Genomic DNA, 24,941 nt, shown 5'->3' with positions numbered 1-24,941 from the left:
GCAGCCAGCACCTCTCTCTCCTCTCTCTCTACCCCAAAGCCAGATCCTCGGAGGTGGGAGACAAAAGAAGAAACAAGTGAGTAAGGTGGTAAGGGCGCAAAAGTGCACGCAATGTAAGGTGATGCACACTGGGGGCACATGGGAACCAGGTGAGACAGGTACGTTCCTATCGTACGCCCCCCCCCCCCACCAGGTAACCTACATGGCCCCTCCCTTACCCCTTACTGTATCCACAAAACACAACACTACCCATAAACATCTACTTTACAAATCAACAAACATCCCTACTGTCTTCCCCGTTCCTCCCATAAACCAAATTCGTCTTCTCTCCCTCCTAACCAATCAAATTTGCCATTTTCAACTCTCATCAAAATTTGCCATCTCCAACTCAACATCATAATTTGCCATTACCAATTCATCATCAGTCCCTCCTAGGGAGGGAGAGATGGAATCACCCCAATGTCTCATCCACGTCGTGATGCGTCTCACAAATCCACACAGCGATTCATCTCCTGCAACAAAACAAAGAAAACACAGGTGTGGAGTCATCATCATCACCACAGGTAAGTGGCTGCGTATGGTGCGACAGGTTCATCCATCCTAACTATCTCCTAAATGACTTTAACAACTTTACACTACCCGGGGTCTCTCTCCGGCCAAACCATTGGCCCTCTTACACTATGGGTTCTAAAAACCAATTCCCATTGGCCAAACTGTGGTGCTCTTCAATTTGGGGTCTCACTCCCCCGATTCATCTCCCGGTGCCCTCGCACAATTTCTGGGCTGCGGCGTGTACCTCTCCCAGTGGGTCTACCCACCTGCACACCTCCACCACTGCAGTTGCCTCCGAGCTTACCTGCTCCTTGCCCTAACCTAACTACCTGGGGAAGGCCCTCTGGCACTCTCCCCACTCGGTGCCCTCTCTGGCACTGGGCTACCCGGGTCCATCCTCCGGATCCTCGGGCCCCATCCACAACTCTACCGGCTCCCAGAGCCCACCTGCGGCCTCACCTGGCCGACATCCTCACAGTGGTGGAGTGCCCAACCAACTACACACACTAACAGGCTACACGCCCAGCCATTTCCACAACACTAATGCACCCATCCACAACACCATTCTGCAACCGCACCACAAATGCCAATATCCAACCACAATTTACCTGTACCCTCTACCTAACACTTACACTACCCGCCCCGGGTACTCGTGAAAGGGGTCCACTCTTCCCCCATCCACACCTTCGCACCACGCACACCACTCCATACCACTTACTCCAACTCTCTCCACACACCTGTACTTGCACCCTGTGCTCTCACACCTGGTGCCACCTGCACCCTTCTCTCCCCAAGCGCATTCGCGCTGATCCACACACTCACTACTCATACACGGCTCCACACACCTGTCCAGTTGCACACCTGTGCAATCACACCTGTTCAATTCTCACACACACGGCATCATCTCAGCTAACTACTCCCTTCTGAAACTTGCGCTTCCCAGTCGTCCCTTTAACTATTGCGCTCCCTCGTCATTATAATCCACACTAATCTACCTGCGTCCCCACTACAGGTATCAGTCACTAACTAATCTTAACGTTACCTAATGTCAATCTTCGCTAGATCCCTACACACCATATCCTAACCCACCCGGGCTAGTTTTCACTGCCATACACCCCATAATCTAGTGCTCCTTTGCCCCCACATGGGAAGGATGGTGGATTTGCCATCCCACCACATCGGGGGTCTCTCACTATCAATTTTGCTCATCAAATTTCAATAAATCAAAAATTTGCCAATCACTGCCCATCATCTGCCAATCACTACTGCCAATCCCTTGCCAATCATCAAATTTTGTTTTTCTCTGATTTTGGGTCCAAAACACTAACCTCATCACCCAGTCGACTCACTAATACCTCTCGGTGCGCCAATTCCTGTCCAAAGCCCGGCTTCGTAAAGCCAAGCAATGGATGCTGGTTGTTTTGTGCCAGCGGCTGAATGCGTCCGGCACTCGGTGCAGGGACGGGGGCTTACCCGGGCCGAGATCCCACGCATCACCTCGGCGTGGAGCCATCCAATGTCCCGATCTCGACCTGCCGGAATGCCTCAACAAAAGGTGGTCGCCATGACGACCCTTTCTATCGGGCTGCCAGCTCCGCCTAGTGGAGCCTGGACGCGGCCGTTCAAAGCGAGGCCCGGCACGCACCGAGGGCCTGCTTCGGCTAAAAGTCGCTCTTACCTCTAACCCGTGTAACGTCGATGCTTCACCTGGACGCTTACACCCCGCAGCCCGTTCCTTGCTCACACATCCAGCTGTGCCCATGCTCCTCGTACCGTTCCTTACACACCCAGGCACACCCATTCCACTCACAGCCTTGGTCACACACCTGACCACCGAACACTTTGGCACACATTCGTTGGTAGCACACCTCACCAAAACACCTCTTCGCGCCCCCTCCTCTGTCACCTCCTCTGTGACAATCACAGGTGTGCTCTCATTCGCACACCCAACCACGTGCCTCACTACCAATTCCAGCGTGCATTCCCACTCACGCTCTACCATTCCAGGTGTGCATCCTTCCATCCCAGGTGTACATCCTCGCTCACCTGTCACAACGAACTCACGCTCCATGTCACTCTCACTACTTTCACCTCCATTCTTGACAGCGCACTCACCCTTACTCTTGACAGCGCAGTCTTTCCCCATGCACCTGTCCGTCACACACCTTTCTCGCGCACACTCTCCCGTTACACCCTCTGTAACACTCACCACAGGTGGACACCCTTCCTTACTTCTGACAGCGCACTCTTTCCTCATGCACCTGTCCGTCACACACCTTCCTCGCGCACACTCTCCCGTTACACCCTCTGTAACACTCACCACAGGTGGACACTCTTCCTTACTTCTGACAGCGCACTCTTTCCTCATGCACCTGTCCGTCACACACCTTCCTCGCGCACACTCCTGCGCACACTCTCCCGTCACACCCTCTGTAACACTCACCACACCACGCTTCCATGTGCTCCCTCGCACACGCGCTACGACCGACTCACTCTCGCCAGCACACTCACTCCTTGGCACGCACTTTTTCCTCACACACCCCAGAGTCGGACTTTCTTGCACACCTCCTTTTTCGCACACCAGACCTGTCGCACACCTCACCAACGGCCTTTCACGAACACCCGGGTCCATCTCGACCCCCAAGCTTCTTAAATCCCCTGGCGCATCATACGCACGACCATATTGGTCACCACTTACACCGGGTCCTCTTCCTCTTCGCTTCTCCTCCATCACCTGCGAATCCCTCATCCGGTTAATGAGCACATCACGATCCAAACACAGACTTTGGACCAATTCTTTTATCTCCTCTTTTATCTCCTTGTTATCTCCTCTCCGTCGCTTCTTAATTTCGCTCACCCCTTCTTCCACTTCTTCTAATTTGTGCCTCACCTCTTTTATTCCCCGGTACGTCTCCTCAAGCTCGTCCTCCAAGGCTACCTTGACCGTTTCCATGTGCGTCCTCACCTGCCGGTCCTTCGTCTCCATTACCTCTATCACCTCGTCCAACCTCGTTGTCAGTCCCTCACGTACCATCTGACATTGCCTCTGTGTCGCTATCAAGTCGTTTTTAATTTCTTTTTGTGTCGCCTTTAAACCTCCTAATACCGCAGTGTTCCTTTGAACCTGCTCCACTAACTCCGTCTGTCCCACCGTCAGCTGCTCCACCTCCTGCGTCAGGTCCTCTATGCCCCCTTGTAACTTTACAGTCCCCTTTCTCACCTCCTTCTCCATGTGCTCCTTACAGTGCCTCACCTCCTCGCGCACTCCTCCGACCTCCTCACTCACACCTCTTCTAATCTCCTCTCCCTCTACCCCATTTTTCACTCCCTCTATCTGATTCTCCTGGGCAGCCATTCTATTTTCTACCCCCATTAACCCATTTTTCACCTCCTTTATCCCGTTGTCTAACCCCTCAAAATTTTTGTCTACCTTCTCACCAGTACCCCTCGCTTCGTCCCTCCTTACCCCCATCTGGCTTCCCATTACCCCCAATCGCTCACTCCGAGCCCTCGCTTCGTCCCTCATTACCCCCAGTTGGCCCTCCAATCGCTCACTCCGAGCATCCATCCGGTTCCCCATTACCTTCATTTGCTCACAATGAGCATCCATCAGATTCCCCATTCTGTTTTCCCTTTCTTCATTATACTGGACCACAAGGGCCGTCATTTGTATACAAAACGAGTTCCAATCCATCGGGGGCGCTGCCACGGTCGCTGGCGCGGTGATCAGCGAGGCGCCATTTTGCGCGCCCGCTTCTTCGTGCGTGACGGCGCTATTTTGCGAACCTGCCGCCCTCACTGCTTCGCTCTCCTCCTGTCCCTCATTTTGGTCCTGGATCGACCCTGCTTCACTCTCCCCTACCGGACCCCAGCTGTCTTGATCCGCCATAGCGCGACTTGCAAAATTCGAGTTTCGTAAAACAAATACAAATTTCGGCCGCTCCAAATTTTGACCAAATTTTTTTTTTCCTCTATTCGTTTTTTTTTTCAAAATTTGGTCGGGCCTCGAATCTCACTCCCGACACCAATTGTTATCGTACTAACACAATTGGTGTCCAAAATTTGGGCTAAATAAATTTAGTCCCAGGTTCGAATCCCATCTCCTGACTACCAATTGTTACAGACACGACTTTGATGTTAAGGTGGGCCGAGCGGAATGGCCGTCGTGTCCGCACAAATTACCCGATTGTACTCGAACGTCGACGAAGCCGCGCTACGCTGGCTCAATAGGAAAGAGAAGACACCCGGCTGGGTTATAATGACACAATACGACACCAGGGGTTCAGTTCTCAAGACCTCCGGAGGAGGTTATATTAAGGCGGAAGGTTAGATTACAACTACAAGAGGTACATCATAGGAAGACAGGCACTTAGACACAACCTTATATTATTCCCGACAGACCACAGAGAAACAGGACAAAAACTGACTCACACGGGGATTGATGGCAAGGAAAGCGGGTATTCGATGGCCAGCACAAGGTGCACCTTGTGCTCAGGGACAGGATGGCGCGGCCCAAAAGATGCAGGAGGTCTCTCAGCGCTCGAGGTGGCGTCTTGTCGTCTCAAGCTGGGGGCGCATCTCTCGTCACATCCGGCGCGGGGCCGCGTATATCCGGCGGGGAGTGACACGCCCTCGGCTCGTTAGCTCCGCCTCGTGGAATCGGCACGTTGCTTCTCATTGGGTGCGTGCGGGGGGGTTTTCCAGGCTCCGCCCTTGACGAGGAGCTGACAGCCAGCCCCTTCGTGGTAACCCCGTGGAGCGCATGGATAATGGCGGCTAACCGAGCCGGAGGGAGGACGCACACTCCCCGCGCGCGCCGTTGTTGTAGTTGTTGTTGTAGCTGTAGTTGTTGTTGTTGTTGTTGTAGCTGTAGTTGTTGTTGTTGTTGTTGCTGTAGTTGTTGTTGTTGTTGTTGTTTGGGGAAGAAGATGGGAGGAGGTATGGGAAAGGTCCTAAACTCACTACTGATGCCATATAATCACATTCTGGTGCAACGAAGAGTCATAATTAATGGAAACGAGGCCTTAACTGACATAGATTAAGAATAACTAGGAAGATGTCCGAAAGTTGTCTACGTGTGGTGCGGTGGACCTGGGCACGACATTTAATGGGGGAATAAGGGGAAGGTCGGCTCTACTGATTGTTATTTACATGCAATGGGACTAGGGAATGGGGGACTGGGGAAAGTTGGGGAGTATTGGAGAAAATAGGGGAATATTTACAAGCGGATATGGAGGCCAAATTCCATATTCGCAACAATATATATATATATACAGACTTGGCATTTAATATGGAATTTTTTTTTTTCTTACAATCCCAAAGCTATGAGTTGAGTAATTGTGAGTCAGGTTGTATAGAGGGGATTATATGTCATGCTGATGTTTGTGCCACTTAAAGTGTTTCAATTTCACTCAAACAGACAGAAAATAGGGTCAAGGACACACTTTCCCCTTGGAGCTACATTGGAAAACGCATCCCATTCTCGGGATGCTAATGTGAAAATGATCGCATGTTTGTGGCCTCTCAGAATCCACAAATGTACATCCCATAACCTGTCCGTGTGGGAAGACCTTGTATATATAACACACACACACACACACACACACACACACACACACACACACATTGAGACATCCGTTTATATTCAAGGAATGGCAGCATTTCTGTCTCCTGAATATTCATTATTATTTTAATGTAAGGCAGCACACCTTTCATGTAACTGAGGAGAAAATGATGCATGAGGAAAAATCATGGATATATCTCACGCTGTGCCTTGGAAAAATACCCTTTCTTATGATTCCTCCATTACAATCTCTTACAGCAGACATGGCCATGGAGAGGATGTGGCCATAACAAACACCTGTCTTTAGTGTTCATTGAACAGGAAGGTCATATTATTAAGGCAAAGATGAAGCAGATCAGCAACGTCAGCTAACGTGAAGTTTTCACAACGGGACAGCAACTTCCATTCATTCGAGTGTTCTAGCTTGGTCTTCATAATCATAAATCAACAGGAACATTGATGAGGAGTGACACCATAATCAAAATTATAATCACTTCCTCAACGAGCAATCACATACCTTTAATGCCATGTCTAAAATATCCTTGTTTTCGACTGTTCCTTGAAATTGTCCCACCAAAACACCAATCAAAAGTGCCAACAACTTGCACAGCATACAGAATGCCCACATAATATCCCAAGGGCTATAACTGGTGTGTTCGTCTTGTAGGCTCTCAGTAGACAGTAACTCTGGTCCACCACTACCTCCACCCTCCCTCCCCCTCCCACCTCCACACTTAACTGAAGATGACACACTTTAGAGTTTATTGCCAGATCGCAGTTTTTCATAGGTATTGAAATCACAAAGGGGACATATAGTAATCTGGCTGACACAGTCATCGTTGTTCATGTTAATGATAATTCTATCCTCATTGGAAGGCAAAAACACCCGAATCATCCCTATTCTTCAAATAAATGCTATTTAAAACATCAGAACATTCCAGTTCATTCCAAGCGTTCCACGAAGTCATTGTGAGGTTACGCCTATGTCTTTGCACACAAGCGCATTAAAGGTGCTAAAGGTCTGTGCCACCACGGTTGGGACAGTGACGCTTTCCTCGGCAAGAAACCAACAAGACGTTGTTAACTCTTTACTAGGCAGCCGTTTGCCTAACTCAAGGCCCACTTATGCTGAGATTCCAGCCGAACTTCATAACACTCTCCTCGGTTGGAAACAAAACGCATGCTACAGACCGACCACCCACAATTCCTAGAATGTCCACCAAGATGGCATGTGTGAGGAAGCAAAGCCTCCATTTAATTTTTACGTCTCTCCCTTATTCATCGCAAGGTCTGCGCTCAATAAGTAACAGCTTGGCCAATCTCTGGGCATCCAAGCAGACGGCTCCGCTTTATTTTAGCTGGTCCAACGCCATTCCAAAGTCACGGATTCCATCCTGGATTCAAGACCTCATGAACATGAATCCTGCTGTTAACCGGTTCTCTCCTTCAGGACTCTTCACTGAAGGGCAAAGGTAACCATAAGAGCTGCTGGGAAACTCCCACTGTCTGAGAAAACACCAGGTTCAAGTTCAAATGCAGTTTTTCCATCAAGTTACGCAGAAGTTTCAGGAGTTTTTCGAGGCCAATGTAGGTTTCCTTGTGGAAGGTGTCATCGTAGGTTTCGTCATCAAAATGCAGGTTTCAACTTTCAAATGCAGGTTTCACCACCATCTCTTATCTTCCCCCATCCAAAACCTTGATCTTTTCTACCCCCGCTAATTCACCCCAGATACACCTTTTTTTTTTCTTTTTTTTTGAAATTCCAACTTCTATCCTGGAAGTCCTTGCAGTGTTCATATGTTTTATACCTCTCCCATGTCCCCCCAAGCCCTCCCCCTCGCACATTTCTCCCGATGTCCCTGCTCTCAAATGTTGTGTTTGTGTCCTTCCCCCTCTGTCCCTATCTTGTCTACCGCTCCCCTTATTTTTGGTGTTTTATGTGTCGGTTTGACTTTTTGTGTGATTAATGTTCGCTCTTTCACGAGCCTCGATCTTGTATACAAGCAAAAAATAAAAATAAAAAAATAAAATAAAACTCATCCACCAATATAGAACCAGCAATTGGATGAAAATTGGGTGATGTTGTTTAATTAATTTTTTGGACCATCATAGGATGATCATTCTCATCTTTAGAACGGCCATGGCTGTCATGCAAATCATACACCATGTTTATTACCATGATTTTTACTGCGGGGATCAATGTCTCTACTAACACGAGAGGTTCTACTCCCACAAATATTGATCACAATTGTTATCAAAGCAGAGTTGAATTATTTTTTTTCCATGACATTCTGGACAATCAGAAAAGAGCAGGCAGGACCTTGTACATGCTGTCTTACGGAAACCCAATATATATTTTTTTAAACTTCATTTATGACAACACAGACCTTCAATACCAACACTGTGAAACAATTCAACAAATAGTTCTTAAATTAAATTGAGTGGTTCAGCAAAGATTGTTACCCCTGTTGTTGCTCTAATCAAACTCAGCAGTAGGCAAGTATGCAGGCCCTGAATCACCAAAGCGTGTGACAAAGATTCATTAATAATACAATCATATCCCTTCTCTTTTACGATGTCATTCGGGTTCGTCCATAGTGTGCACCAGTATTTTGCCGATTTAATGTACCTGCAGTATTGAAAAAAAAAGAAGACTTGCAAACAGAGAATTTGCAATTTAGCAAGACATTGAATGAAAACATACATTCACACGGACACGTTCTTCGATCAAAACAATGAAAAGGAGGAGGATGGGATTCTCTTCTCTTTCTTTTTCCGCAATACATCCATGTCCATGTCCAAATTAAGTGTTAAAATGGAATACATATATCAAATGAATCAGATATATGCTACTCAACAACAGGAAAGCCATGGAGCAACATAGTGTAGCAGCATAGCAAACCTGTTGTGCATTTTGTGATACAAGCACCAAATTTGGCACAAATGTACATTAATATGTTGCGAACATTTTCAGATATTGGGCCACTTGAAATTCCGTAATTTTTTTTTTCAAATTTTTTCAAATTTCGTAATTTCAAATTTTTCGGGTAACACCGTCACAATTTCGGTCTTCGAGGCCGGCCGATATAGTGGGGCGGCTTAGCCCAAATATTCAAAAGAATTGTGCATTTTGTGATACAAGCACCAAATTTGGCACAAATGTACATTAATATGTTGCGAACATTGTGTGGTCAGCAATGAAGACGAGAGTCTGAATTACATGTATGCAAAAGACCTTGTGAACCAGTGAAGCAAATACACGGGTAAGCATGAATTAAATCTAGGGCATGATATAATTTCCATGATGTTTACCTCTACACTCAATGGTGGAAGGAGGTAATGTTTTGATCCCAGCTTGTCTGTATGTCTGTTTGTCTGTTAGTCCACAAAATTCCAGACAAAGCTTGTAGTAGTGGTAGTTGTAGTGGTAGTGGTAGTGGTGATAACAGAAATTGTTATATAGAACTGAACTTATATTATTATTATATGCAGAAAATAACTTCATTTCTATATGCCCTGCAGTGGACAGGTTAATTGGTTTATGCACTGAAGGGGTCACCCTGGTGTGCACTGCTGTGTTCTGCCTCACTGAGTTGTTCAGGTATGATGTACTCAGCACAAGCTTCCGGTCGGCCCGGAGGTGGGGGTGCGGGGCCTGTCACGGAACGTCAAAACAAACGGCCTGCCGGGGCCGCCCAAAAGTCGGGCGTGAGGGGCGCGTCCACTAATGGAACGCCTCTCGCTTCCCAGATCGAGGGCCACGTGGTCAGGAGAACCTCGTCCCTTCCGGTCACACTTTGCCTATCGGCTGGCCTCGAAGACCGAAATTGTGACGGTGTCACCCGAAAAATTTGAAATTACGAAATTTGAAAAAATTTGAAAAAAAAAATTACGGAATTTCAAGTGGCCCAATATCTGAAAATGTTCGCAACATATTAATGTACATTTGTGCCAAATTTGGTGCTTGTATCACAAAATGCACAATTCTTTTGAATATTTGGGCTAAGCCGCCCCACTAACAGGAAGATATACATATGCTACACAAACAGGATGGTGGAGCTGATCATCTGATACATTCAGATCCCAGAGGATAAAGTGTTAGGGGAGTGAAATCGGAAGGCAGTCGATGGATAAAGATAAATCAGCCACAACGCAATTTAAAAAAACGTAGACAGAGGGAAGAGAAAACATCATGTATATATATATATATATATATATATATATATATATATATATATATATATATATATATATATATATATATATATTGTTGCGGATATGGGATTTGGCCTCCATCCATATCCGCTTGTAAATATTCCCCTATTTCCCCAATACTCCCCAACTATCCCCAATCCCCCATTCCCTAGTCCCATTGTCTGTAAACAACACTCTGTAGAACCGACCTTCCCCTTTTTCCCCCATTAAATGTCGTGCCCAGGTTCACCGCATCTCACGTAGACAACTATAGGACATCTTGCTAGTTATTCTTAGTCTATGTCAGTTAAGGACTCGTTTCCATTAATTCTGACTCTTCGTTGCACCAGAATGTGATTGTATGGCACCAGTAGTGAGTTTAGGACCTCCCCATACCTCCTCCCATCTTCCTCATGAAGCAACAACAACAACTACAACAACAACAACAACTACAACAACAGCGCGCGGGGAGTGTGCGTCCTCACTCCGGCTTGGTTAGCCGCCATTGCCCATGTGCTCGACGGGGTTACCAAATAGGGGCTCCCTGTCAGCTCCTCGTCAAGGGCGGAGCCCGGTAACCCCCCGCACCCAATAAGAAGCGGCGGGCCGATTCCATCTGGGGCGGAGCTAACGAGCCGAGGGCGTGTCACTCCCCGCTGGATATACGCAGCCACTTACCGGAGGTGACGTCAGATGCGCCCCCAGCTTGAAGAGAACCAGACGCCACCTCCAGCGCGACGATACCTCCCTGCATCTTTTGGACCGCGCTATCCTGTCCCTGAGCCAAGGTGCACCTTGTGCTGTCCAGCGACTACCTGCCCTTCCTTGCCATCAATCCCTGTGTGAGTCAGTCTTGTCCCGTTTATCTGTGGTCTGTCAGGAATTAAGATAAGTGTGTCTAAGTGCCTACCTTCCTATGCTGTACCTCTTGTCCTTGTAATCTCAACGCTCTGCATACAAATATTATAACCTCCTCCGGAGGTCTTGAGAACTGTACCCCTGGTGTCGTGTCATCTAACCCAGCCGTTGTGTCCTTTCCTTAATTGATCTAGCGTAGCGCGACTCGGCCAACGTTCGAGTATAATCGGGTAAACTGTGCAGACGCGGTCATACCAAACCGCTCGGTAAACTAACATCCAAAACCGCGTCTGTAACAATATATATATATATATATATATATATATATATATATATATATATATATATATATATATATATATATATATATATATATATACAGACTTGGCATTTAATATGGAATATTTTTTTTGTGGGGGTGAACTTACTTTTCAAGATGTCTTAGAACCTAAAGTTCATTGGAATTATGTTGAAATTATTCTAGATTTTTGCTGATGTGACCTTTAAAAGAAACAAAAACCACATTTGACATTTCAAAACAAATAAATTGATCCTTGAAAGTGATGTAAACTGATATCGAACTCAATTCATGGACAGTACTGTGTTAAACTTCTGTACGTTTTGCAGAAGTATCTCTTTATTTTGCACATTAGCCAAAATTTTTTTAGCAAAAACAAAAGTTAAATTACGACTGGGATTACGGACAGTAAAATTACAGTTCAGTACTTCGTGTAACCCCCACGAGCATTCAGGAGAGCACGTACACGTTGATGCATGCTGTTCAGGAGATTTGCCAAGATTTGGACAGGAATCGCTTGCCATGCAGTGACAATAGTCTGCTGCAATTCACGCACAGAGGTCGGCTGCTGGTCCAAGTTGTCGATTTGACGCGTTCATTCTGCCCACAAGGTCTCGATCGGATTTATATCCGGGGACATGGCAGGCCACTCCATATGCTCTACACCACGGCCAGCAAGAAAGTGTTGGATCATGCGAGCACGATGAGGCCGTGCATTGTCATCTTGGAAGACAAAGTTTCCTCGAAAGGCTGCACGAGCAAATGGAAGCAATGTTTCTTCCAGAATGGCCCTGTACTTGAACTGGTTCAGGTTTCCATTCAGAACAACCAGGTCAGTTTTGCCCCCTGCATGAAAAGCAGCCCAAACGGTCACCCCACCACCTCCAGCTTGGACTCTTGGCACTATACAATCTTTGTTGTAGGCTTCATGCACTTGTCTGCGCACTCGGACGTGGCCATCTTGACGATAGACCAGAAATCTAGACTCGTCACTGAAGATCACGTGATTCCAGTGTCCTGGCTGCCATTGACGGTGCTCTCTGGCCCACTGCAATCGGCGCTGGCGGTGTTGTCTGGTCAGGCGTGGCTTTCTCAAGGGACGCCTGGCACGATAGCTTGAACCAGTCGTTGGTTGACTAGCCTTCTGGATAAAGGCACATTTGTCAGTTGCTGCCACCCAGCCCTAAGCCGATTAGGTGACTTGGTACGGCCATTGCAGACTAACCGGTGCAGCTGGCGATCATCCCTCCTTGTGGTTCTGCGGGGATGTCCTGGCCTCGGTATTGGAGTAGGGACACCCCTCTGAGCATTTCGTTTCAGGATCTTTGACACCTGACCTTGAGTGATGCCATACTGCCGAGCAATAGCACGCCGTTTCATGCCGTAATTTCGTAAAGCCACCACTCCATGACAAACAGCATTGTCGAGTTGACGGACCATCTCCAGAGGAAGCGGCAATAACTTTTGGAGACGTGCAGCAGTTGTTTTCCACTAATACAGAACGCAACAACCCTTGTATACCCGACTGTGAAGCCAATCATCAAATGCACCTGTCCGTACATTTTGCCACGCCACCTGTGATATAATCCTGTTGTTGACTTCTTGCTGCGACAGACAATCAGTGACATGGTTCTTTTAACAAATAAATCACCAAAGTGTAAAAGAAACTCACCAGATTGATATACTGAGTTAAGAAAGTAAACCCAAGTCAAGAAAAAAAAAATATTCCATATTAAATGCCAAGTCTGTATATATATATATATATATATTTGTTACATATTATCTTAATACATATATACATATATATTTATTTTAATTATATTAATACTTTTTTTTCTTTTTCTTTTTTTAATTAATAGATATATTTTTTATTAATACATATAAATTACATATTATATTAATACATATATATACTTCTTTTTTTTTCTTTCTTTTTTGTATACTGAATCGAGGCTCGTGAAAGAGCTAACATTTACTTCACAAACAAATCAACCAGACAAACAAAACATACAAAAAGAGGGATTGGAAGACAAGATGGGGAGAGAAGGGGAAGCACACAACCACAACACCTGAGAGCAGGGAGAAGTGTGGGAGGGAGAGGGCTTGGGGGCAGGAGGCGTGGGAAGGGGAGGGGGGGGGGGGGAGAGGTATAAAACACAAGGGGACCGAAATTAGCGGGGGTAGAAAAGATCAAGGTTTTGGATGGGGGAGGATAAGTGATGGTGGTGAACAGCTGTTTTAAAGACCTGGAGGGTGGAGTGGGATTGAAGAGAGTGAGGGAGTTTGTTCCAGAGGCGGGAGAAAAGAGGAATGAAGAAGTGAAGGTGAGCAGAAAGTCTTGATTTTGGCAGTTTAACCATAAGAGGGTTGCAGGCAGATCTTGTGCGACCTGTAGGAATATTTGGGGGACAGAGCACAGAGAGAGCTGGGGGGGGCAAGGCCAGAGAGGAGTCGGTAGAAGACGGAAAGACCACCAACCTGCCTGCGGTGAGTGAGTGAAAGGCCCTTGGAGTTAGCTTCATCGTGGGAGATTCCAATGATTCTAAACGCTTTGGTTTCAACAGCGTGAAGACGAGCTAGGTGTGAGGCAGGAGCACCAGACCAGAGGGGAGAGCAGTATTCCATAGAGCTGCGGATGAAAGCCTTGTATGTGGTGAGGAGCTCAGGTGTGCCAAGGAAGGACTTCGCACGACGGAGGATGCCCAGTCGGCGACTGGCTTTGGAGGCCAGATTTGAAATGTGGTTTTCCCAGGAAAGATCATGGCAAATAGTGAGACCCAAAAGCTTGAGTGACAGAACTTCTTGGAGAGGATTATTCAGAAAGTGGATGGGAGGGTTTTCCAGTCGTTCTTTTCGGAGAGACATCGTAAGAGTGTGAGATTTATCAGGATTGAAAGACATGTTCCATTTGTTTGCCCAGTCTGTGATTTTGTCCAGGTCTGCAGAGAGTGAGGAGGCTGCAGACTGCCGATCTGAGGGATGAGGAATGGAGCGACAGAGAGTAAAGTCGTCAGCAAAGAGATAGAGAGGATTTTCAAGAGAGTCAGAGAGATCCTTGATGAAGACCAGAAAAAGCACAGGGCCCAGAACACTACCTTGGGGAACTCCAGCCTGAACAGGAAGAGGAGATGAGAGAAACCCATTCAGGGCCACACGTTGACTACGACCAGAGAGGAAGTCCGCCAGCCATGCGTGGAGATTTCCATGGATACCAAAGGAGGAGAGTTTGGTGAGCAGAGCAGGGTGCCAGACCGTATCGAAGGCACGTGAAATGTCAAGGGAGACAGCTCTAATTTCCTGTTTGGCGTTGAGGACCTCCATCCATTCTTGAGAAAGCAGAAGCAGCATGTCCAGAGTAGAGTGACCAGGTCTGAAACCAAATTGATGATCAGAGATCAAGCCATTGGAGAAGCGGAAAGATTTCATATCTGAAGCAATGATGGATTCCATGACTTTGCTGATAATTGGGAGAAGGCTGATTGGTCTGTAGTTGCTGGGATCTGTTTTTGCACCTTTTTTGTGCAAAGCGGTGATGTTGGCTGATTTCCAAGCAGATGGCAGATGACCTTGAGCAAAAGAGAGGGTGAAGAGAACAGAAAGAGGGAGTGAAAGCGGAGGAACATGATTTTAGGACCCGTGGGCTGATGCCGTCAGGGCCAGTTGCAGAATCAGAGTCGAGGGTTGACAGAAACTTTTCCACCTTGTCAGGAGGAAAGGACACAGAGTCCAGGAGCAGCTGGGTACGACTGGGTACGGTGGGTACAGAGAGGGATGGGTTTGGGACACAAGATTTAGAGGCAAACACAGAGTTGAGGCATTCAGCTTTTTCACGTGCAGAGTCAGCCGTTAAGCCGTTTGAGGTGAAGGAGGGGATGGAGGGGGAACAAGCACCAGAAACAGATTTGACCAGACGCCACCAGGATTTGGAAGAGGGAGACAGATAAGAGAGTTCGGTCTTGAGAACGGTGAGATATTGTTTCCTGGCTCTCCTGAGGGTGGACACACACTTGTTTCGGGCTTTGTGAAAGGAAATGAGATTTCCTTCCGTTGGATTTGCTTTCCAGGAGACGAAAGCAAGTTGTTTCAGGGCAACAGCCTCACCACAAGATTCCGTGTACCATGGACGGGAGGAAGGGTATGACAACTGAAGACGAGATGGGATAAATCTGTGCATGAGAGAGAGCAATTTACTTTGAAAGAATTCCCAGGATGAGTTGATGTCAGAGGCGGTAGAGATGGGAGACCAGTCCAGATGATTGATGGCTGCTTGAAGACCGTGCCAGTTGGCCTGAGTGAAATGCCAGACTCGTCGACGCTGAGGAGGCTCTCTGAGAATGGTCAGAGAGATGCCCACTTTGACAAGCACATGATCAGATGAGCCGATTGGAGCAGAAGAAAAGCAGCAGACATTTTCAGGGAAGTTAGTCATAACCAAATCCAGAAGAGAAGATGCTCCGTTGACTGAGATCCGGGTCGGGAAATTGACAGATTGTGTCAGTCCCAGTGAGTCGCAGAAGTCCTTTGCTGAAGAGCCATGGCTGGTGAGAGAGGTACCCACACCCAGCAAACTGGCATGGTGACAATTGAAATCACCACATATGAGGAAGAGAGAGTTGGGATGGGTAGATAGAAGTTGGTCCATATTATCAGACAGCGAGATGTAGATGGAGTCATCGCTGTTTGGTAGACGGTAGAACACACATATGAACAAAAGGTGGGAGCGAAGGGGAAGCCGTAGCCAAAGGTATTCCTGGGGGTGAGGTGGAGAGAGGGCAGTGGAGGGCGAGTGAGGAAGAGAGTTTTTTATAAAGATAGCAACCCCACCTCCAGGACGAGGCTCAGGTCTATCATACCGGAGGAGGGAGTAACCTGGGATTATAAATCCCAGTTTATAAATCCCAGATTATATAAATCAAATAAATCCCAGATTATAAATCCCAGTACATCTATCTATAATTCCAGTAATCTCTGTCTGTCTGTCTGTACGTTTGTCTGTGACCGCTGTTTCTCGACAACCACGGGTCCGATATACTTTTAACTTGCCAGGTATATTGCTGGGGACCCGAGGATGTGCCTTTTCAAGGTTTCATATTAATCGGACAATTACTTACCGAGCTATGTCCAAAAAACGATTCAACCAATCAGAGAGCAGCGAACGATCGCGTGTGCCGAACGTGGCGGGCACACTCTGCCTCGGATGGCACATTTGAGAGCGTATTCATTTATTTCACGTTTGCAAACTATGTTGGCGTTAAACTATGTTTTACAACTAATAAAAACGAATTTGCGATTCATTCGCTTTCCTGCGCGTTTGTGCACGCGATGGCGATTTCTTTACCAAACTCCGGAAGCCGTTCGCTTTGGACCAAACCATTGCATGTAAATAGAGGGGGGGGGATTGTCACCACTCGCAAGCCGTTCGCTTTGGACCAAACCATTTCATGTAAATAGAGGGGGGGGGGATATAATTTTAGATATAGATATAGTACGGGCATGCCCTAGTATAAATAATTACATCTATATATATAAAATACAGTTTGTGTGTGTGTGCGTGTGCGTGTGCGTGTGCGTGTGCATGTGTGTGTGTGTGTGTGTAATGTTACCGATAGACTGCGAAACGGAGAGGCTCACGTGCTTGATATTTGGCATAGACATGGCCATTGAGCCTGGGACGAACATGGCCGTACTCAAAATATTTGACGATCCATATTTTTTATTCATATTTACCTCAGCGCATTTCAGCGAAGTACCCGCTAATCTCAGCCGGTGTCAGAACAGCTCGCTGATTCGCTCAGAGCGATCACGTGATGTTCCATCCCCGCCGCTAGACTGATTCGCTCAGAGCGATCACGTGATGTGACCATTGCCATTCACTCCACATAGGTGGAGATGCAGTTGCCGGGCGCCATCTTGGTTGGCATTCGATGCTGGGCGATGGTGATTTCCGTCACACGTTTGCACGTAATTCAGAGCGAAAAGCGATCGTGTTTTGTGTCGATTTTTGTCGATTTTGTGCGATATGAATTAAATGTCTTTGATAGGGACCGGTAATTCCGCCAGGGGCGCTGCGCACACTACTTACGTCACGCTGTGCATGGCACTCTGTGACCGCCGTTGCGGTGCATTGCTTTGCGGGCAAATCGTTTTTATGCCATGGTATGTCATATTTTGGACTTAACCACTCTTCATGACTGATCATGTGACATCTACACACTCATGGCTACCACCGAGACGGATCCTGGTTTCATGTGAGTAATATTTACCATATTTGCTCGATTTTTTAAACCGATGCATGCAAATATCGTGTCTATACCACACCTAAAATATTTTTTCGAAAGAATAAGCACATCTCCCCTTTGAAAGTGCCCCCTGAAGTGTGTCCAGGTGGAATTTCTAAGTCGTACGTCTTAGCAACTCTCAGCAATCTTTTACCGCATGGATTTATCTCGAGTATTTACTAAACTGTGCTAAGTTGAAGTTGCGTACATATTTCAGCAGTTTTCAATGTAAATCGGTGTAATGTAACCTCCCCCCTCCCCTCCCCCCCCCTACCCCTCCCCTCCTACCCCTCCGCTCTCCCCCCTCCCACCTCCTCCCATCCCTCACCCGCCCCCATCCCCCCCTCCCCCTCCCCTCCCCCTCCCCCCCAATAATTACATATTATATTAATACATATATATACATATAAATAATTACATATTATATAAATACATATACAGTGGAACCTCGACTTACGAGTGCCCCAACTTACGAGTTTTTCGAGATACGAGCCGTCACTCTGGCAGTTTATTGCTTTGAGATGCGAGCCGAGATCCGAGTTACGAGCTTTCGCCACCCGGTCACGTGGTTATCTTGCCGTTCAAGTACTGTATCTCTGTCGTATAGCGCTAATGATATATAACGCCGCCGATAATGATATGATAATTTATGATAATCTATGCAGCACGACGTGGTCCTCACGTCACACAAGGCGCCTTTGCCGGCGCAAAACGGCTCTCTCAGGGTCAAACTCGGTATCGTTTTGAGCGCACGGTTCAGACCTTCAAGAAAAAGTTTATTTTGTAAAAATCGAGCCACGCGTTCAAAAGATATGACCGGTTTTGTTCGCCGGCACGTCGGCGCTCGAATCGAATCGAGTTAAAACGAACACTGCCGTTGTCGGGTCCGTCTGAGACAACCACCGGGCCTAGAACGCTGGGACCGGTCTCGTTGGATAGGCCTGGATCAGATCTCGAAACGCTGGAAGCTGCACCTCTCTGTGATAATCTTGTGGACCATGACAAGAGATCGTGCGACACGTGGTTATCATGCCGTGCAAGTACAGTATCTCTGCCGTCAACTTGTTCAGAGTGCCGGCGATAGCTCGCCTTCTCTTTGTGGAAAACACGGTGAGATCCTTAACATCCAACAACTAATGGGACGCAAACGGGGCGCCCAGTTTAGCGGTACACCCATTGATGAATCACCCTGCCTGTGATTCACCCATGACAGGTTATAGCTGGGTCGGGATTCAAACCCAGGCTGGACAGTTTAGACTTTAGAGTCAAGTGTGCGTACCTCCAGTCCAGGCCATCCTGCCAACTTGTATGCTGCATACAGGTGAAATATAAAGCGCGAGATATTTTTATATATACTGTATATTAAAAAAAAAATTGGTGTGGTTTTTGGCGGGCTGGAACGGATTAATAGCATTTCAATGCATTTCAATGGGGAAATTTGATTTGAGATACGAGCAATTTGAGTTACGAGCTCGGTCACGGAACGGATTAAACTCGTAAGTCAAGGTTCCACTGTATATACATATAAATAATTACATATTATATAAATACATATATATACATATAAATAATTACATATTATATAAATACATATATATACATATAAATAATTACATATTATATAAATACATATATATACATATAAATAATTACATATTATATAAATACATATATAAATACATATAAATAATTACATATTATATCAATACATATATGTACATATAAATAATTACATATTATATAAATACATATATGTACATATAAATAATTACATATTATATAAATACATATATATACATATAAATAATTACATATTATATAAATACATATATATATATACATATAAATAATTACATATTATATAAATACATATATATATACATATAAATAATTACATATTATATAAATACATATATATATACATATAAATAATTACATATTATATAAATACATATATATATATACATATAAATAATTACATATTATATAAATACATATATATACATATAAATAATTACATATTATATAAATACATATATATACATATAAATAATTACATATTATATTAATACATATATATACATATAAATAATTACATATTATATAAATACATATATATACATATAAATAATTACATATTATATAAATACATATCTGTACATATAAATAATTACATATTATATAAATACATATATGTACACATAAATAATTACATATTATATAAATACATATATATACATATAAATAATTACATATTATATAAATACATATATATACATATAAATAATTACATATTATATAAATACATATATATACATATAAATAATTACATATTATATAAATACATATATATACATATAAATAATTACATATTCTATAAATACATATCTGTACATATAAATAATTACATATTATATAAATACATATATGTACACATAAATAATTACATATTATATAAATACATATATGTACACATAAATAATTACATATTATATTAATACATATATATACATATAAATAATTACATATTATATTAATACACACACATATCTATGTATATATCTATATATATATATATATATATATATATATATATATATATATATATATATATATATATATATATATATATATATATATATATATATATATCATAGGCCTTTTCAAGCAAGTTGTATCAAGGAATGTTTTAACCACTCAGATCATGGAAGGATGAATCAGACATGAGGAATCTCAACCAAAATGAGTCATCCATCCACAGAGAAATTGCCACAGCACAGTATCATGCCATAAAAGGAATGTTAATTGTCATGTAGGTTTAAAAAATAACAAATCAGCCAGTTTTGATTTCCTCCGCAACAAGATGAGTCAAAATGAATGACAATGCGAAAGGTTATCATGATATATATATATTGTATGATAACACTTAGAGCAGATAAGCAGATACCTCGACTGAGAAAGACAGAAAGAGTGGAAGAAGTTGCAAGGATAGACAAAAAAAAAATCAAGATTAAAAACATTGGAAAAGCAAATATCCAAATGGTGTAAAACAAATATGATTGTCAATAACACCTACAGGCGCGTTATACACTATGAGGACGAGTAAAGGGACACACAAAGGAAGTAATCATAAAAAAGAAACCAGAGGAGCACAAATAGATGTCTTCGGAGACATTTCCCAAATTGTACCCAAAAGGGAAGCGTGTGCAACGTTTATCGGGATTTATAAAGTCGGTCGATATAATCTGAACGTCAATGTGGACGAGACGAAATGTTAAGACAATACGAATGTAAACAGAGACAACAATAAACTTTCAAACGGTGAAAAAGCCAAAACAGATGCATATGTTGCCAAATATGATCTTTTTTTATTTTTTTTATAATAATAAACGATTTAAAATTCAGGATTCGAGAGAATTAATGTGTAAGAAAAGGAGACGAAGAAATGGATAATAAATGTGATTAAATATAATTTTTTTTAAAGCTAATTAATTGACTATCTCTCTAAGAAGTGCCTGTTCAAATGGAACAATTAATCAATGAATCAAATGGGAGCAGCCTCAAACAAATAAATAATTAGTCTGGAGAGAGATATCGATAAAAAATAGCTTAGTATTAAACAACAGGTAAACATAGCAAGGGGAATAAACACACAAATCATCAGAAGATGTAAAATTGGAGATGGGGTTGGGGAAAAGGAGAGAAGGCAAGGTGGGGGGGGGGGGGGGGTCAGGGGGAGGGATGTGATAAGGGAGAGAAGAAATGGAAAAACAGACATGGACAGAGCAAGAAATGAGGACATGGATTGGAAGGTAAGGGACGAGAACATGGATTGGAAGGTAAGGAATGAGGACATTGATGGGAAGGTAAGGGACGAGGACATGGATGGGAAGGTAAGGGATGAGAACATGGATTGGAAGGTAAGGAATGAGGACATTGATGGGAAGGTAAGGGACAAGGACATGGATGGGAAGGGAGGAAAGGTAAGGAATCAGGACAGACAAGGGATGGCAAAAAAAGACATGAAGGGATGAGGACAAACAGATAGAAAGATGAGGACAAGGAGAGACAGAAAGGTCCCATTAAATCGTAATGGACTATCTATGGACGGCTATGCGGGCCCATCTTGGCCTCAACCATTCATGCTTTCAATTTAACAACAACGTTCCACAGATGCTACAGTTGGTTGTCCAGTGGTGGTCTCACATCCGGTCCTTGCCGGGTACCCGCATCCATCGACCAGCCAAGCATGGTGGGTCCTCGCGTACTGGACTGTCCCAGAGACTCCGGCCCTAAATGGACCTCGGCAGCACTACCACCAAGGCACAGCCCGGCCATACCTCCCCCTAGTGATCCTCTCAGACACATTTTCACAGGTACCCAGCGGACCACCTCGGACCCCAAGGGACTTGCCCCTTCACTTTAACACTGTGAGCTCGAGAACATAGCTTGGGCTGCACCCGATGGAGTTGAGGTGCCACACAGCACCACAGGACTCCCTTCTCCCATCTATGGAACCACCTTCCAGTGGCTGTTTTGTCTCACTCTTCCCCCAGGGCTTCAAACAAGCAGTAACTGCCATCTCTCCTCATCCCCAATTCTGAACCATGATGTTTATTACCCCATTAACCTTTCCTAACTAAACCATTTTACTTACTAGTTTCAGTGTTACCTCCTCTCCTCTCTTTTAATAATCCTCTTTATCTGTTCGGTCATTCCCTTGATGTTCGTCCCACTGTCAGTTGAACCTTCCTCTTCCATGAGCCTCATTCCAGGAAAAGAAAAAAACAAAAGGATGAGGACAAGGAGAGACAAGAAACGGTCAGGACAAGGAGAGATGGTAAAGGATGTGGACAAAGGGACAAGGAAATGGATGACGAGGAAAGACGGCAATGAATGAGGACAAGGGAGAGATGGGAATGGATGAGGACAAGGAGAGACAACAATTGATGAGGACGAGGAGATTTAGCAATTGATGACAAGGAGACCTGACAATGAATGAGGACAAGGAGAGATGGGAATGGATGAGGACAAGGAGAGACAACAATTGATGAGGACGAGGAGATTTAGCAATTGATGACAAGGAGACCTGACAATGAATGAGGACAAGGAGAGATGGGAATGGATGAGGACAAGGAGAGACAACAATTGATGAGGACGAGGAGATTTAGCAATTGATGACAAGGAGACCTGACAATGAATGAGGACAAGGGAGAGATGGGAATGGATGAGGACAATTGACGACAATGGATGAGGACAAGGAGAGATGGGAATGGATGAGGACAAGGAGAGATGGGAATGGATGAGGACAAGGAGAGACAACAATTGATTAGGACGAGGAGATTTAGCAATTGATGACAAGGAGACCTGACAATGAATGAGGACAAGGGAGAGATGGGAATGGATGAGGACAATTGACGACAATGGATGAGGACAAGGAGAGATGGGAATGGATGAGGACAAGGAGAGATGGGAATGGATGAGGACAAGGAGACAACAATTGATGAGGACGAGGAGACATGGCAATGGATGACAAGGAGACCTGACAATGGATGAGAACAAGGAGACATGGAAATGGATGAGGACGAGAGACGGGAATGGACGACATGGAGAGACGGGAATGGACGACAAGGAGAGACGGGAATGGACGACAAGGAGACGTGGAAATGGATGAGGACGAGAGACGGGAATGGACAACAAGAAGAGACGGGAATGGACGACAAGGAGACGTGGAAATGGATGAGGACGAGAGACGGGAATGGACGACATGGAGAGACGGGAATGGACGACATGGAGAGCCGGGAATGGACGACATGGAGAGACGGGAATGGATGAGGATAAGGAGACATGACAATGGATGAGGACAACGAGAGACGAAAATGGATGACAAGGAGAGATGACAATGGATAGAGCAAAAGTAAGGCAGAAGTGCAGGAATAGAGGAAAGGGAGATAAAAACAAACTTTGCGTTAATCACACAAGGAATGTCTACCGAGCAATGCCCATCCCCCATCCCCCAATCACCACGCAATACCAAGGAGCAAGCGAGGAGAACACGGCCATGGATGGCGGTGAAGACCTCCTCAACAAAGACCGACCGATCATGAAGGTGCACTTACTCTTTTGCCCTGTACAAAGGACGCCCGAACAGCAAAGAAGAAGAGCTACCAAAGGTAACTCCATCCTCCGTCCGCCACCGGGCTCCCACCACCTCGTCTCTCTCGGTGTCCGCTCCACCTCGTCTCTCTCGGTGTCCGCTCTACCTCGTCCTCCTCACACCCGACTCGACGTTCGCCGAAAGGTCCAAGCTCCGAGCGTCGGTCATTGAACGCCGGTCGCCTCAAGCTCTCCCGCACCGATCGTCCTTGTCGTCGCCGCTCCCCCGACGCGGTCACGACGACCCCGTCAAGCGCAATAACAAAAGCACCACCAGCACCACCAGCGGCGGCAGCACCGCCCGGGCCTCCTCGTCCTTTATCCCCTCAGCTCCCTCGGCGCGCAACTACATCGCCGGAATCCCGCGCTTTCTCTCCCGCTCCAACAATGTCGATCCGACGTGCTCTCGGTGTCCAAGACTCGATCGCCAAACCCGCCCGGTTCTCATTGATTTCCCGGCGCTAAAACGAACCGAATGGCGGGTGGAGAAAGCGCACCGATCGCCCACGCTTGGTCTACCCGGGAATCCCTCCTGCCGCCTCACCCACCTCCCCCGCCTCCTTCTCCTCCCTCCCTCCGTCTGTCCTTCTCCCTAACGCTGCCTCTCCTGTTTCCGAAAGGTAAGCACAGCGCAGTAAGGGATCCCGCTTGTCCCTGCTACGATTCCCACATGATGACACAGACACAGGTGTGCTGCTGCATATTTTGTTTATTTCATTCTATCGACCCCATGTTTTCAAAAAAAAAAAGAACATACCCTCACCTGTCTTTGTCTTGAACACCTCACCCCGGAGATTTACCTGTTCAGTGTACACCTCACTCTGGAGTGGGTTTACCTGTTCGGTGTACACCGCACTCTGGCGGGTTTACCTGTTCGGTGTACAACTCACTCTGCAGTGGGTTCACCTGTTCAGTGTACACCTCACTCTATAGTGGAAATTTACCTGTTCAGCGTACACCTCACTCTGCAGTGGGTTTACCTGTTCGGTGTACACCGCACTCTGGCGGGTTTACCTGTTCGGTGTACACCGCACTCTGGCGG

The 24,941-nt window shown here is 45.4% G+C and overlaps 1 protein-coding gene across 2 annotated transcripts in view; it reads right to left on the bottom strand.

Annotated features, from left to right (window-relative positions):
* The window catches only part of LOC137436401 (insulin-like growth factor 1 receptor), a 295,186-nt gene extending 270,745 nt beyond the window's left edge, over positions 1–24,441 (bottom strand). For both annotated transcript variants that reach the window (XM_068130150.2, XM_068130151.2), the window contains exon 1: positions 23,863–24,441. In XM_068130150.2, the coding sequence (XP_067986251.2) occupies positions 23,863–23,926 (64 nt within the window). In that variant the 5' untranslated portion in view covers positions 23,927–24,441. The remainder of the gene's footprint in view (positions 1–23,862) is intronic.
* Positions 24,442–24,941: the final 500 nt, after the last annotated feature.

Source organism: Myxine glutinosa, chromosome 11, assembly GCF_964187855.1.
Source record: "Myxine glutinosa chromosome 11, kmMyxGlut1.1, whole genome shotgun sequence".
Taxonomy (NCBI): Eukaryota; Metazoa; Chordata; class Myxini; order Myxiniformes; family Myxinidae; genus Myxine; species Myxine glutinosa.
Note: the sequence above shows the minus strand (reverse complement) of the source record. Positions and strands in the feature narration are given on the sequence as shown.